Source organism: Sphaeramia orbicularis, chromosome 1, assembly GCF_902148855.1.
Source record: "Sphaeramia orbicularis chromosome 1, fSphaOr1.1, whole genome shotgun sequence".
Taxonomy (NCBI): Eukaryota; Metazoa; Chordata; class Actinopteri; order Kurtiformes; family Apogonidae; genus Sphaeramia; species Sphaeramia orbicularis.
This window is the reverse complement of record NC_043957.1, coordinates 41,429,194-41,446,627: the sequence shown is the minus strand read 5'-3', so window position 1 is coordinate 41,446,627 and position 17,434 is coordinate 41,429,194. Positions and strand designations below refer to the sequence as shown.

General features: G+C 39.8%; 1 protein-coding gene across 1 annotated transcript in view; it reads right to left on the bottom strand.

The window, feature by feature from the left end:
• The window catches only part of klhl5 (kelch-like family member 5), a 30,441-nt gene extending 14,093 nt beyond the window's left edge, over window positions 1-16,348 (bottom strand). The window contains 6 exon segments of the mRNA XM_030131926.1: window positions 249-461; window positions 2,240-2,288; window positions 2,290-2,422; window positions 5,692-5,828; window positions 10,998-11,186; window positions 15,627-16,348. Coding sequence (XP_029987786.1) covers window positions 249-461; window positions 2,240-2,288; window positions 2,290-2,422; window positions 5,692-5,828; window positions 10,998-11,186; window positions 15,627-16,222 — 1,317 coding nt within the window. The 5' untranslated portion in view covers window positions 16,223-16,348.
• Window positions 16,349-17,434: the final 1,086 nt, after the last annotated feature.

The window sequence follows — 17,434 nt, the reverse complement described above, 5'->3', positions numbered from 1 at the left end:
AGTGAGGATCATGTCTAGAAGTTTAGAGCATTACCTTCTTCCAGAGCTGTATTTTTTAGTGGCAGGCTTAAGAAGAAGTTCTTTGTGGAAAATGTGTAGAATGTGTTGAATTTTAACACATTTCTTTTCAACAAAACACACAATCATTCATTTTAAAAGTATGAAAGAAAAAGATGGAGCCGATGCAGATGATAACAGGAGGAGAGACATGCAACAATAGTCCTAAAGTCCCTCTTTGCAGAGCTCACCTGTGGCTGCAGCAGCGGCAGCCGGATGTGAGCCAGGAGCTGGGGTAAGTGGCGTTGCCGACTGGTGGTGTCATGACGGACCCAGGTGAGCAAAGAGGTGACCACAGTTTCCTCATCAGGCACATTGACATCATCTGATGTGAGCAGCCTTTCCATCTCCTCCACAGGGAGCAGCAGGAACTCCTGGCCTCCTACCACCTCCAGAAAGTGTTCCTGTTGGAGCGAGGGAGGGAGTGAAACAGAGCAAGGGACAAAATGGTAATGAGAGTCCAGAGGCAAGGAAGCATAGTTTCACAACAGTAAAAATGGATGAATATGAACTGCAGAAGAAGAAGGGGAGTGGCAGAAGGAGAAAGATGACAGGAAGATTTGAGCTGAGGGATGAATGCTACGAGGTAGGCAAGGAGACAGAGAAAGAGAGGAAGGAAATGAGGGCTTGAGAAAGGTCAGAGGAAGAAATGATTAATTGAGTCAGTGACTCGTGACAAAGAGGAGGGCTGACAAACGTATGTGGATTAGAGCAGTGCAATACGGCAAAGCCTTGTACCAGATAAATCTATTTTATTATTGACATGACAACACATATGGTGATATAGCACAGTTTCTGTAAGTTCAGCCCTTACTAAATCTATATATGTTTACAACTCTATACTCTAGAGAGAAAAAAAAAGAATTTTCCCCTTTTATTTGTGCAAATTTTAAATTCCCCTTTGCAGTCCACTTTGCTCTTTTCCATGTTTGGTTGCCTTTATGCAAATTTCCTGCATGAAGTCCAGGTTGTGAAGGAGAATGCCAAAAGCCGCCCAAATGATGAAACGATGAAAAATATTGCCATAAGGATTGTGGTTTGGGACTTAATGAAATAAACAACAGACCATAATATGAAACAACTTTTCTTCATCATACAATATGTGGCTGAGAATAAAGTAGTAAGGTAAAGAAGGCTAGGTATATCCAGTGTCACTCACACTGGTATATGAATGTGTGTGAATGTTTGGTGGTGGTCGGAGGGGCCATTTGGCACGAATTGGCAGACACGCTTTCATCAGTCTGCCCCCAGGGCAGCTGTGGCTACAGATGTAGTTTTACCACCACCAGAGTGTGAATGTGGAGAGCGAATGAATAATGGATCAATAATGTAAAGTGCTTTGGGTGCCTTGAAAAGCGCTATAGAAATCTAATCCATTATTATTATTATTATTATTTTATTATTTTTTAAATTTTATTTATTAATTATTATTATTTTTATTATATTATTTGACTACAATGACATAATTATATGTTTCTCTAATAGGCTTGTCATTATAGATACAATGCAAATTAATGCAATTTGTTTATATAATATGAATTTACATAAAAGATTTTCAAAAATCTATACAACCTCTATATTGTCATTTTATTGTACAGTCATAGAGGCTTTAATAATCCTGTGAGTTCAATTCCATACGTAATGTGTTTATGAGAGTAAGTGAATGACAGAAGCAGGCAGATAGTCGCACCCAGATATAAAGCCACCCTCTGCAACCATAATTACCTCAGATTAAAGTTTCACAATAACACAGTTAGAGAAACAGAGGAGAGAAAGAAAAAGAGGAACAGTGACATTGATGGAGAGATACATGAGGGAGGTAGAGTAAGAAATAAGGCATTATAAGACAGGAGAGAACAAGAAAAGAAAAAGAATAATCAAGTATACAAAGCTGCTATTCACAGTCACCATAGCAACCTAGAGGAGAATAACAGCCATTGTGGTGGTGGTAATGATAATGGTGTGGTGTGCATTGTGAATGAGAAGCCAATTTGTCACTAAGAACTACCTCACTGCCGAATGACTAGGACAAGACGCCTAAAGGTAGAAAGGTGGTTAGACGCACAAAAAATGAATTGCTAAATATGAGCATCAACTGTTGACAAGCTGAAACTACCATTCTCAGATGCATCCATTTACATGTGGTAGCTCTACAGCAATATCCAGCAGCTTGCATACCCACCATGGTGTAAGCGTGAGCGGACCTCTGCAAGTCGTGGCAACCCTGGCATCAGCATAGAGCGGATGCCCAGGCAGTTGGAGGGGTGGAGCTGCTTCATTAGGAAGGAGCAGCAGGCCTGAACCACTGACGACAACTGGAGCAAACAGGAGGCTGATAGCAGAGACTCTATGGTGTCCTCTCTCACTCAAGACGGCCTGGTGGATAGAGGAAAGGGAAAGCATTTTAAAATTAAAGATAGCATATGCATAGGTCAGCACATGTAACAAACATGCCATTGTTCAGTTTTCATCCTCCATGTTGGAAGTTGTGAATATTCATGTACATGCTTGGGTAAAATTACTAGTTCTTACAACATTGCTCCCAAATTTCAAATCACAATATTGTCAATTATAACTGGTCAAAAGAAACTCAAGTCCTGTGTTTTCAGGCTCTAAATAATGTGAGGAAAACAACTTCATATTCATTTTCCTAACAAAACAATATTAATTTTCAAAATTAGGAAGAGTGGAGAAAATTCATATTAGTGCAATAACGCTGATTTTCAGTCTCAACTTTCATGCTCTCCACTATGGAGGATACCGACCCTCCCATATTTAAATATAAATACAGAAATATAAAAATGGCTTGATGAATTAATTTCCAACATTTATCTGTCTATTTTTGTCCTTATTTATATTTTTCCTTCTTTAATTTTATCCCTGCATTTATTTCTGCGTTGCTTTCTATTCACATTTTCTTTGTCTCTTATTTATTCCTATATTTCATTTTCATCTGACATTTTATTAATTTATTGGCAATTTTTTTTATTCATAGTCATATTTACCTCTTCAGTATTCCCCCTTTTGCATTTTCTTCTTGTATTTATTTCTGTGCTGCCTATTTATTTCTGCATGTCCTTTATACAGTTCAAGAGTCCTTATTCTATGTCTGTATGCATTTATGCCTCATTAGGTAAATGAGGGGGGCGGTCTTTAAAGGCGGTGTCCTTAGGTCAGCTCTTATCCTATTGGTTAATTTGTATGTGGATTAGAGTACTGCAACCCGAACAGAGACCTCTACTTAGAGGAATTAGAGGAAGAAATGCAAAAGGGGGAATACTGAAGAGGTAATATACCCCTTTTGAATTTTCTTCCTCTTTTTATCTCTCCAAGCCTATTTATTTCTGTGTCCTTTTTCTATTTCTGTATGCATTTATGCCTCATTAGGCAAATGAGGGGGAAGTCTTTAAAGGCGTGTCCTTAGGTCAGCTCTTCTCCTATTGGTTATTTGTAATCGAGGGGCTGTGCTGTCAGTGCAGAATAGACCAGGCAGTACCTGAAGCTCGTGGTCTCATTAGAGGGACATGAAGCTGTGTTATTGAAAACCAGCAGAATTTCTGCTGCAGAAATCACACAGCCACTGAGGACATCGCAAAAGAGTTTAGGTACATTACAGTCTGAGCTGAAAACCACACATTCACTGAGGACTTTACTGTTTGGTGTGGATATAGTAACTGAGAGAGTGGTTCGGTTCGCTTCACGGGCCAACCTCTTGGACCATGTAACATGGGTGATCCAGATGCAGTCATATTGGAATCAGGGGATCTGTTTGGGTCACATTAGATCACTGATCCAGATTAGAGTACTGCAACTAGAACTGATCCCGAGGGGATCTGACGAGTCAGCCTGGGTCCTGACAAAAAAGAGTGCTGTTCTGGTTTGGGTCAGGTTCGGTCCCTTAATTTGCAGTGAACATTTGATGTTTTTAAAAATACTCATCAGATGAGCTAACATAGGCCTACTTCCTTTCATGGTGTTAATTGCTTTTAAAATAAATTTAAAACCATAGAACTGTCTTAGGTTTGGTTTCTGTAGTGGTAGTGTGATGGAGTCATTTCATTCAGGTACTGTTCACATACCACAAATGTGTAAACCAGTACATTTAATGGCAATCTATAACATAAATATGGGAACAACTGGATTTAACTGATCTGGTTTGGACACAAAGATTGAAGTGCGGGTCAAGTTCGGACAGAAATTGAGAGACAGTGGGGGTATATCGAGGCGCAGGTGCTGTGGCTTCATGCCACGGTTCAAAATGCTATGTAGCCAGTATCAGTGCCTCCATATGTGCCCACTTTCTCTCTATTTCTGTTCGAACTGACCTGAACGGCACTCCTAAGTTTTTATCCAAACCTGGCCCGACCCGTCGGGTCCTGTCAGTCTCGGTTCAGGTTGCAGTGCTCTAATCTGGATCACTGATCTAATGTGAACCACATGGATGCCCTGATTCCAATATACAGTAACTGCATTTGGATCACTTATGTTACGTGGTCCAAGAGGTCAGTCTGTGAAGCGAACTGAAACACTTTCTCAGTAACTATATCCATACCAAATAGTAAATAGTCTTCAGTGGCTGTGTGATTTCTGCAGCAGTAATTCTGCTGGTTTTCAAATAACACAGCTTCATGTCCCTCTACCGTGACCACCAGGTACAGCCTGGTCTATTCAGCACTGACAGCACAGCCCCCTGAATACAAATAACCAACAGAAGAAGAGCTGACCTAAGGACATGCCTTTAAAGACCACCCCCCTCATTTACCTAATGAGCCATAAATGCATACAGAAATAGAAAAAGGACTCCTGAAATGTAAAAAAGGACACACAGAAATAAAGAGGCAACACAGAAATAAAAAGAGGCAGAAAATGCAAAAGGGGGAATACTGAAGAGATAAATATGACTATGAATTAAAAAATGCCAATAAATTAATAAGATGTCAGATGAAAATAAAACATAGAAATAAATAAGAAAAGAGTTAAAGAAAATGTAAATAGAAAGCAACGCAGAAATAAATGCAGGGATAAAAATTAAAGAAGGAAAACTATAAATAAGGACAAAATAGATAAATAAGTGGTACAGAAATTAATTTATCAAGCCATTTTTATATTTCTGTATTTATTTTTAAATATGGCAGGGTCGGTCCTCCACACTCCACCACTCTTTCACAATGCTCTTCGGTGATTTATGCCACTCAAAAATGTAAGCCTCTCAGCTTTGTTTGATGGCTTTCCCCTTCATCACATTCCAGGGGTTTTCAGTGGGGTTGAGGTTTTGCAAATTCGGAGCGGCCCATAATCCTTTGCAGATCTGTATTTGTTTTATAAAATCTTGATTGTACTGAGTGTATCAAACTGATTTTTAGGGATTGGCCTTTAAATTTGAGAAAAAATTAAGTAAGTAAGTAAATAAAGCTTTATTTATATAGCACTTTTTAAAACATGTTACAAAGTGCTTCATATAAAGGAGAGATAGATCAAATCAAATCAAATCAAATGTTCCAAAAAACATCCTGAAAATGTATTAAAGACAACATAACATCTTTTGAAATGTTACTTACATAACACTCTACAGTCTATAATATGTGACAGTATCTATAATTTTGTTTTCTATTTAAGATCACAGTGGTTGTGTACCTGTGTATGCATATTGCACCAGGACCCACAATGCATCAGGGTCCACTCCCTCCATCTTCACTTCATCCTGCTTGGCCTCTCGCACGTCACTCGTAAACATAGCAGCAAAGTAGTCCGACACAGATGAAAGGACGAGCCTGTGAGGGACAGAGTGTCAAGAATCAGTCAGAGAGGACAGATGGGTGTAAATGGAGTCTTCTGACCCTGCTGACAGGACAGAACTGCACTGTAGCAAAGAGAAGGCCAACTAGGAAACAATGATACAGCTACACAATCATCATCTATATTATCCTGTTAATAAGGTCAAATTGTCCTCCAAATACATTTTATTATAGAGCATACAAATAAATGTGTATTCAGGTTTTAAAAGCAACAACCATCACATCGTGAAGGTTTCTATCAACTGCAGAAATTAAAAATTAGCATGAAAATGACTCAACCTGGAAGGATAAACAAACGTATTCAGACCTCAACTAGTTAGAGAGCAGAATTTAAGATGACAACCATCTGCGTTCTTAGTTTATGTACAACTCACAACAGATGTGCCCTTTTCCTCTGTGACAATCAACAGTTATCTCAGAGTGAAAGGTCACTGTGAGCTTTTACAAGTATTAGCTTGACTGCACTTGTTAAACATATAACATATTTCCTGAAGGCTCTGTCCAAGGGATCAATAAAATTCTATCTAATCTAATCTAATCTAATCAGTAATTTCCATTGTAGTGCAGAATCATAAGAGTACAAGCAGTGTTAAAATTCAAAAGAAAGTCATGTTTTACTCTGAAAAATGAATTGTGTTAGTTCACACCAATTTACAGAGCAAAACAAATGCAGCTGAGTGAAAGCTGTCTCCCTGTGCAAACTGTCTAAGTCACAAGTACAATTTCCTCGCTATCTTGAAACTTAATTAGCTGATTTCCATCTCCATCCAATCACTCCTGGACATGCTCCTCTTTAGGCAATCAGTTGTAAGTTGTCAAATGTTTCAAGTGTTGGCTTGCTCTCCTGTCATTCAGCTGTCAACCCTCATCCACCCCATTCACCATCTTACCATGGATGTCTGACCCTCTATATCAGTCCTTTAGACATTTTCCTCTTAAGTAGGCATTCCATTAGAACACTGTTCCCATGGTCATCATGGTGGTGTGAGCACAAAGTCTATTCCTTTTGTTTACACTAAATTTGATCATAGTCCACATTTTCTTATTTTCTTTTCTTCAGTTAATCTCTCCTGACTGGATTGCCACCTGCTCCCAAAAAATTTGTGTTAAAATCTTTTGTTCTCACAATAGGGAGTATAAGTAATGGATAGACCAACAAGCAAACTGACACACAGTTTATGCATAGGATTAAAACCCCTTTCTCTAATTAGAGGTAACAAGCTCAACATCCTCAAATATTTACTTGCTCAGCAGTGAAACTGTAGTGTGGTTTTGCCACAATTGTATTGATATTTAACATTATGGTTATTACCACATGTTGTATAATAAGGGATGTTTTAGCATGAGGTATAAGTTGAATAATAAAGGGAAAATCTAGGATTCATGATAACGTTGTTCAATACTGTGGTGAAGATATGACTTCTGGTAAATAAACAAAAATAACCTTGTAGTTATCACCAAATTAAATAATTAATCCAAGGGTAGCTGAAGTCTAGCTTTATCTTGGTCAAATGGTGTGAATGAAGGAAATTAGTTTTCTCATTCATCATGTTTCAGAAGGTCTTTTGTGATGTGCTTTTTTTGTACATGTTCATGTGACAGCGAAGATAAATAAAATAAGTAAAATACAATTTACAGGACAGCACTAGTTTAACACTAATATGATTCTAAAGGGGTCTGCTTTAACTGATTCCATCAGGGCTTTGACATTTTCTAGCATTTACAAAAAATACAGTATACTTTATCAAAAAGTCAAAATCTACAGCAAGAGATTATTTTGTGCATCTTCTCTGAAAAGCTCTGTATTACAATGAAAAAATGAAATGAATGAAATATATGATGCAAGAAACTAGGTGAAGGTGTAACTCAGCTTGTACTGTCTATTAGAGATGAGCATGAATAACCAGTTAGTCAAGAAAGTAAGCACAGTCTGCATCTTTTTTAAGAGTTGACAAATTTTTATTTGGGGTGGGATAGATTTATTTTTACTTCTAGACACAGAACAGATGTTTATGTTACTGTTTCTACCCATGTGCCACATAAATAAAATTTGAAAAAAGTGTTTAAAATTAAAGAGTACACTTGCGGTTCACCCTTGGTTGTTCAGTTTTTCGCTAGTTTAGTTTAATTACTATGATTACTATGATTTTAGTTTGGGTGGAGGACATGCTAGAAGGATGACCAAATAATTAATTGAAAAATGTCTTGATTAATCCACTTCAAAAAGTAATAACTAAAATACCCATTTGTACTGTTTATACATTCCCCTCTCTTACCTGTTTTGTAGACATCATATTTCCATTACCGTCCCCTGAGTAACAACAGTATTTCTCTTTGATTTGAAATATTTTGGGTTTCCAAAACATAAAAAGAAGACACAAACTCAGCTAGATCAAGTCCTGGCAGGCACTATGAAAGACATGCCAGTCTGGGTAGTCAGTGAGGAGATTATTCAATTTGCATGTGTCAGTCACAGAAGCTCAGTTTACGAATACGACACAGACGGAGAGGAAATGCAAGTGGTAAGGTCAAAGTAAAAGTCAAAGCAGCAGAGTATGTTCATTTGTAAAGACACATTTAATTTAATTACCACAACAAAAATGTATTATCTTTTTAAGTCACCTAAACCATTTTTGTAAACATTTAATAAGACATTTAGATACAAGGTAAATATGTAAAATTAGTAGCCTGTTGTGGCTAGAAGTGCCAGAAAAGTGTCTTCATTTTTAGGTAAATGACAGTGATGTACACACACATCACTGCTGGGTTCAGTATTTTTGATGCCTTTATCGAAATATTTGTGAAAATACATTGCAGCCGTGTTAGACAAAATCATATCACATCAGAATCTTTCTTGTTAAAATGGCTTTTCTGCAGATTTTACTCTTCCACAGTTGTGTGTGTTCTTGTGTGGGTTTATATTTTCATGGCCAACATACTTGAATGAGCATGTGCGCTAAACTCATTACTGAGTGTGTCACAGAGACCTTGACATATAGCCTCAAGCAGAGAACAACAGTGTTGAGAGTGTGTATGTGTGTGTGTTTTTTACAGACAAAGATGTCAAAATAGACTATAGTCAGCAGTCCAGTCAGGTATAGTATGTCTCTCTTATCTTTCTTTTACTCTGACACACATGCATAGTATATCCGCCTCCATTTTTCATGTGGCTCTCCCTTCAGACTCGCTGTGAGCGACACAGGCTATATATACGGTGGTGAGTTATTTACACACAAACATAAATGTGTGGAAGACAGAGACATGGCAGCCAGGGTGTCACAATGTAATGGAAAGAGCAGAGAGTCGACAAAATGCCACAGTGAGGAGAGCAGGAAACAGAAGAGTTGGTTTCAGGAAAGCAGGGCAAGAGCTCAAAACTGAACACTATGTGTTTGTGTTTGACTGTGGATGTGCTGCTTGGTACAGAGTAGTGGAAAAACAGAGAAAGAGGAAAACAACAGGAGCTGTGGTTAGAGAGGCTTACTCATCTATCTCTCCATACAACGGTATAGGCAAAAACAAAAAAAAAATGTGAGAAGTACCACACCATGCACGTAATTGGCCCCAGATGCATACCTATTGATTCTCTACAGATGTACAAAGGTGAACTTAAGGTACACATGGAAGGTAGAATTAATGTAGCACTACTTCAGAAAACAAATTTGCAAGATAATGTATTTTTATAGTGTTCTACCCCAGAGACAAAAGGTATAATTATGCTGATTTTTTACACATACTGTATACATAGTGCTGGAGTTTTGCTCAAAGTGCGTTTTTTGTGACAAACTTCAAAATACAACTTTACACACTACAAGTAGTCTATTCAGCATGTACAGTGCATTTGTTTGCGTTCCTGCAAGACATAGAGAGGGTAAGAGGAGTGAAAGGAGGGGTATGTTTTGTTCCCAGAAAAGCACTCTTATCCTACACATACAATAAATCAATTGCAAACGAAACAACCGATTTCAACAACTGATGTCTTACTCCCACCCCCTTACTCGCACGTAGACTCAATGTGGACACACACATACACACAGCTTCAGATGCCAACACATTAGGATTCTCATACAGCAGGGTCTTTTGTTTGTCACCATCTGTGCCTGGAAGTCTAAATCAAATGAAGCAGAAGAGGAAGGCAGTGAGAGAAAAGGAGTCTTTTCTGCTGGTGGAGGGTTGCTCTTCTGTCTCATCTTTGTGTTGAAGGACCTTCCTGCTGCACCAGTGGCCACACGCCCAGAGTGCAACAGCAGCAGAAGAATATAGAGGGGTTCTGAGGTGGATGACAAGCACGTGTGTTTGTGCATGTATGTGTTTGAAGCATGATTCACTGGCGCAGCCGACTATATGTGGTACAGAGAGACTACAAAAATAAAAGGGGACTTTTCATGGCACGACTGCTGATGTTCTGCTTTGAAATATTCTTGGCATACAGTATGAGTCATCATGTGTGTACATGCATGTTTGGAGATGTAGTGGTGAATGTGTTAGCTTTGCATGCAGGATCTCTTGTGAATGCTGCTGCATATGTTAAAGTGTATGCTCTTGTGTACATATATTTTTGTGATATTGCACCCAGTCAGCATGTTGAGTGAAAAGATAGCGTAGATTACTGTGACTGCAAACAATAAACTGTTAATATCCATTCCTCCTTTTTATTATCTGCTGTTGTATAAATGGGCAAAAATTCCCAATATATATTGAATGTATGACTGTTCTAAAATTATAACACTAAATGAGAAATATTTTACAAAACCTTCCAGACAGCCAGTTAGATAGATGGAGAAGACATCTCAAACTGTTGCTAGTAAAAGTGAATAGCATTTTCATGCAGACAGCTAATAATTATTTGATAAGTTAATCAACAGCAATCATTTACCTGTCAAACAATGTTGCTGGTTGCAGCCTTTTATACTTGATGATTTACTGCTTCTCTTCCATGTTAATTAAATTGACAGAACAGTCTAAAGGGATGGGTTTTTTCACTTGACAATAGGGATGCACCGATCGTTTTCATTAAGCATTTGGTCAATTAATTGAATATATCATTTCCATTATCACCAATAACCAATGCAGTTTTGAGTTATAAGCTCTAATCATGTGTTGTTATTGAACGTCAGGAAAAAGTTTCTGTTTCTTGGCTCCTACCTGTGTGCAGGGATACGCCTGTCTCCGGCCACTAATATGACATCACACAGCTGTCGAGTCCTCAGGTACCCTTCCATCTTGCGGAACGTGACATCTGCGTGGGACAGAGCGGTGAACATACATTCCTCAGGACATGCACATGGTTCCAGCGATACACAGGAGGACAGCGTGGCACTGCTGTTGGACGTCCTGCACACATAGAGACAATGACAAACAAACACACACACACACAAGTACACAAAAGACACAAAGAGAAGGAGACAGAAGCTGTAAGCGCATGTGTTGATATTGATTCTCTTTTGTTCATGACAAACAGACAGATGCGTGGAGAGAGCTACGCCAGCTGCTCTGCATCTTCTATGTGCCACGTTTTTCTTTGTACCATTGCCTCACACGTATTCACTTTCTCCTTCACTTTTCAAGAAGCTTACTGTATGTCGCCAAGAGCAGACAAAGACTCTTTAATGGTCCAATTACTAGGAGTAAATGGCCAGATAAATTTAGCTCACTTAAAAGAGAACTTGCCAATTAAATAGCTGTGGGAGCTGAGCCCATAGGATATGCAGTAATTTACTCTACTCCCTAATGGAACTCAGTTTCCTTGTATCTGTACCAACAATGGCAAACGAAGCAAGGATTTGGGCCAGGATGGCTTCAGTATTCACTACTCACTGGTGGAAGTGTGGAAGCCCTGGGCTGTTATATATTATTTCATTCTGACGAGGTGTGTGTGAGTAAGAGCGTGCAAGTGTGTTTGTCAAAGATAACTAACTAAATTACAGCTGCCTTGTGAATCATCAGCCATCATGGCTCCCTAAGCAGCATTTATTTTATGAGAGCCAAGGCTGTACTTCCATTTTTAATTTAACAGCAGGAGTGGCAGGACTGGCCCTACAGCACAAGAGATTAGAAATTAACTGATACTTCGTAGATGACACCATTTCAACTTAGTTAAAGAGAAATCAAGCTGTTTTAGAATGTGAATTGTGCATTCAGTTTGTTTCCAAAGCTGCAAATGAAACCGTCTTAAAATGTGATCTTCCACACATGGAAAATTACATGACACATGACATTATGAACAAAAATGAATATAACGCTGAAGAACATCAGAAGCTACAGAAGTGTATTGCATTCACATGGAAAAATAAAAATCATCTGTTTCTCTGAATTAACGAGATAATTATCTATTAAAAACAGAGCCGACTTTTTATTTTTTCCAAAAAACATTCTCGTAATTACAAGATAATTATCTCGTTAATTCAGAAAAACAGAGCAGATTTAAATTTTTTCATGTGAATGCAATACACTTCCAATGGTTTGGGTTTGAGACACTGGGAGATACTCATGTCTTTAAGTAGTATTGATGGCATTGTTATTTGTTTGTCGACTTTGCACGGGCACCTCAATACGGAAGCGTATTGCATTCACATGAAAAAATTTAAATCGGTTCCGTTTTTCTGAATTAACTTGATAGTTTTCTCGTAATTACGAGAAACAGTTTTATGAAAAAATAAAAAATCGGCTCTGTTTTAATGAGATAATAATCTAGTTAATTCAGAAAAACAGAGCTGATTTTTAATTTTCCACGTGAATGCAATACATTTAGGTAAGAAGCAGACACACTATTTCTGGAAAATGTTACAGAAATGGTGGATTAAGTACACAAAATGATTTTCGCAAAAGAGTTAATGATTGTATTGGCCACAGCAGATTCCATACCTGAACCCAAATGAGAATCATTGGGATGTGATGGAGAAGAATTGATACAGTGGTCCAACTCTCCCATCATCAGTACTAGGCCCTGGCCTAAAATAAATGTAACTGTGGATGGAAATTAATGTTGTGACATTTATTGTGACATTGCATAAGCACTGTGTGGCACAAAAGATGCCAAAATAAAATGTGTGAGTTACTTTTTGGCCATGCAGTGTATAAAACAATATTATAAAGTATAGAGCGTGGTCATCTTGTAGATTGGCTGTACTCTTTCTATGTCTCTGTGATACAAGAAAGTTTTCATACAGAGAAGCCATTAGCCACTGACACTAAAACAACACATTTACTTTCATTATCAATTTATGGTCATTTTTTAAACTTGCTTCCATTTATTCTGTGGTTGCAGCTGTTTAAACAATTTATTTATTTCTGGTCTATATTTTAAATATAAATTTGTGAATTTTCCCAATAGTTTTTGACACTCAATCATCTAATTGGTGAAAAATAATGTGTATAATCAATAAGCGCAGCTATTCTTTTAATTGTTTTATCTGTTCACTGTTCACCATCTTTAAAAGAGAGATCCTTGCTGTTATTGTTTTGGTTTTCCGGTTTTGTCTGTGAAGTTGATTTCATCACTTGAAGAATCTCAGAATAGATGTTATATCTTTTTAAGATATAAAGGTTCCTAAAGTAAGTTTGATATTTTATTTTGTGCAAGAAAAGAAATGAGTTTTCATGCAAACATCTGGGTTTGTGTGTGCTAGTGCTGATGCGCTTAAGCAGAAGTCATCTTTTCCACTGTCCTCTCTATCTGTCTCTCATTCTCCCACTTCTATATTATCGACTAACCTTTCATCCATCACATACACACTATCTTTGCCTTAGTTTTCTCTCTTTCCTATCCTTTTCTATCTCTCTGAGGAGGATTTTGGCTAGCTCTTTCTGGCCTCTTGTGTGAGTGTGTGTGCAAGAGGCTGTGTGTGTGTAGACGAATGGTGTGGCTAAATACTGCCAGAGGAGATGGCTTTGAAGTGGGGGAACGCTGCCTTCCAGTCCCCTTAATTGAGCCTGGCAGCCACTCAACATGGACAGAAAGAGGGGCACAGAGGGAGAGAAGAGAGAAACAGAGTATGTTTTGGGGTGAATCCACACCACGCAGACAGATTTCCTTAAACCCCTGAAACAGGCAAGGACACTCACACAACTGTCATTCAGTGTCTCTTGTTCTGCCACTCTCTAACACGTAAACCCACACTCCATGATGAGTAACTACCTTGTCTGCTAACACCTAATGCAAAGAAAATCATTCTGTAAAATGATATACTGTGTTATTATGAAGCTGCTGTGGCTACTTACTGTGTTACACTCTCAGACCCAGACATTTAGACACTTTTGTTTCCTAACACATTAGCAGAGTAAAGCATGAATGGACATAGGTGGGCAGAGACAAACACGGGACAGGGATACAGAAGGAGAGAGTGGGTTACTGAGGGAGATGCATCAGGATTACAGAAGCAGAGCTGTGTAGGGTGAAGTTTGAAAAAAAGTGGGAGGAGGGGATGGGTGGAGTAGAGATCAGCCTCCAGTTACTCTGAGATTCAGAGTGCGTCTCTTACAATGATCCCATTTGGGATTCTGCCACCCGTGTACTGTCATACTGTACACAGGAGCTCTCTGAGGCAGAGGAGAATATATAGCATACAGCAAACACACAACTCTACACATGTCTATCATAACACATATATGCCCAGAGCTGCAGAAAATAATCTTGGTATCAGTATAGCATCCATAACATGTACAATGACACAGTGCATGTGTACCACATCAGGTTCTTACTCTGTTTTCTTCAGTCTATGCTAATGAAGCTTGCGTGGAAGTACGTGCACATTATTATTAATCAGAAGTAATTTTCTGTGAAAGCGCTGCCAGACTCTTATCATCACTGAAGATATGACATCAAGCCTTGCATTATAATAAACCTCATTTCTCTTCTTTTCACTCTTCTTTCACAAACACAGGAATCTGCTGTGAAAGCGAAATGGGTGTACAGATGAAGACCTCAGATATTAACTGATTAAAAAACATATCTGTGTTGGCTCCCACTGAATGCTGTTGCAAAGTGTGAGACAACGTGCATGCAAGGGTCCATGCCTTTCCTATGAATCATTTATATTTTCTGATGCCTGTCTTGGGAACTCAGAGTATGATAGGAGGCTTTCAGTTTCATCTTTATGCCAGGGTAGTAAATACACAAACATGGGCAGGACTTGGGATAGTGAGTAAAAGCTGGCGGATCGGTCAGTGAAAACAAAACAATATGAATGTCAAGTGCAGTATGTTGCCACATGCAGAGCAGAGCCCTGAAGTCATATTGTTAATTTGACTCTGTAAATCCCATATTCACAAGAGAATGCATTTCTGTTGTGTTTTTGTGTTTGGCTGCATGGTGAAGCCTCATTAGAAGGTTGAGAGAAGAAATCAGTGGACCACATGTTGTCCCAAGGTTCTCGGCCATTATTGTCTTTCTCTCTCTCCTTCTGTCCATACTGTATGAGTACTGCCTTCTCTGTACAGCCTCTTTAGTGAATTACCAAAATTCACTTTACATTTCACACGACACATTACAATTTCCAGTAGTTTTGTAAGCTACCTTTAATGTTAGATACAAGTGTGAAATGACAACACCTAAAAGTGACAGAGTATTAAATTGTTATTATAAATTTTAAAATGCGTTAAACTGTACAATACACTTAGTTCCTTGTTACAAAGTTCTGCCTTCATTTACAAACTTTTTGGTTTCACGGGAACCTCTCTGCAGTCTGAGGGTTTTTGCACTTTTGTGTCACATCAGGTTTAAAGGTTAAAGGTCCTCCTCGACTAAAACTAGACCTCCACCTTCGACTCTGTTACCTGCAGGAGCTGGAGTCGGTTTCCGGGTTGTTGTTGTTGTTTTCCTCGGTGCCCGACGGCGCCGCTGCCGCCTCATCTTCAGCTCCGTGTTGAGCTGCGGGTTCGGGTACCAGCTGGGGCAGCGGGGCCTCACCGGGGGGCTCCATGCTCGAGAGCGGACGAGAGCGACGATGAGGTGGTGGGGAGACCCACGACAGCGCCGCGGCGGAGCTCCTGCACTCAGGCTGGCTGAGGGAGCGGGGACAGGAGCTCCCCGTCGCTCCGCCCGGACCGCCCCGACTCCCCGGTGGATCAGCAAACTTTCTGTTACTACCGCTGCCGTTACACAGGTTAGACCCGGCGCTGCCGCTAGCCACCAAACCGCCGTGACCCGCCACACCGGGGTTTACACAGGCTGAATTCGAGTTGCTACAGCCGCTAACTGAAGGTCTGTCTCCGGAGCTGGCGCCCGCTCTCCTCCCGGCGAAGTATTCTCCTAGAGGCGGAGAGTGAGTCGGAGGCACCGCGGGATGGCCGAACCACCTCCATCGGATCCTGAGGATCTGCTTCACATCGAACTCCTTCCGCGAGGAAGAGCCCGAGCCGCTACTCGACATTCCAGGGCTCGAGACTGAGGAAATGGCGGGGGAGAGCCCGTGCCGCTCTGCCGTTAAAGCCGTACTCTGAACTGCACGCGCGTCTCTCCTGGCAACCGCACGCCCGTGAACCGCGACTGGAGGTAGAGAGCGGAGTATGGAGAGTATATGGACAGTCACAGAGGGAGGGGGTGGCTGCACACACTCCGAACGTCAGTACCACAGCTTTTACACACACACAAACTAAACCACTAACATCTGCCACAAGGACAAATTAATGTCACATTTCTGCAAAAATAATGTTACGCAGGCCACAGACGTTTTGTTGCACAGAGCAGAGACCATTATCGTCATTATTATTATCATTATCATTACTCAAGTTGCCACACATTGGGCTAAATTAATAATTGAAACAGAAGATGTAGGCCTGACTCAACAATTAATCTTGTAGCAACAGTAGGCCTATATTAAGGATAAAATATACTAGGATAAATCACTGTTGTGTGATTAATAGTGAAGGTAATGCAACTGCAGGTGTGGCAAAACTTCTTAATTGGTTCACTGAGATTTACTTTAAAAGTCAATGCAAGTACAATGACCATAGATTTAAGTGAGGATATGGTCACCATTATGTAGCTGAGACTCTCTTTTATCAGCTTTATTTCCTTTATGTTTTCATTCATCTGATACTAGCACCACTCTGCTGCAATAAGCAAGCAAGCAGATTTAATGTTTGATAGTGAAAATACAAAATAGTCCACACCACTTTAAGTCATCACACAGAGGGACCCTGGTGTCCTTGAAAATGGAATTTCACTTGTCAAACTCCTACCAGAAGCACACCCTGAGACACACACTTCCTCCCTGGCTTCTAGTGTTTCTCCACAAATCACATCTCTAGCAGGACCTCACATTCACTAGTGCTTTCCTCCATCTGCAATGCAGCAGCTATTCCAAAACAGTAATGATCAGTGGGAGTGGGTCCTTTGGGAGCCATCCCATCCAGACGCCCCGGGCACCCAGCAGACCAACCAGCCAGAACCTTCCTCACCTTGCAGTAACCTCAAGACAACCACAGGAAGTTCCAGAGCTATGGAGCCAGAACACATTGTGTACTGGGTGAACTCCCATCAACATTGGGGACGGGAATGCTTTAAGAGTCCCACTCTTGCAAGAATCAATAAGTCAAACAGCCGAGGTCAGTTTGTGATTTACACAGAAAGGGAGATGTGT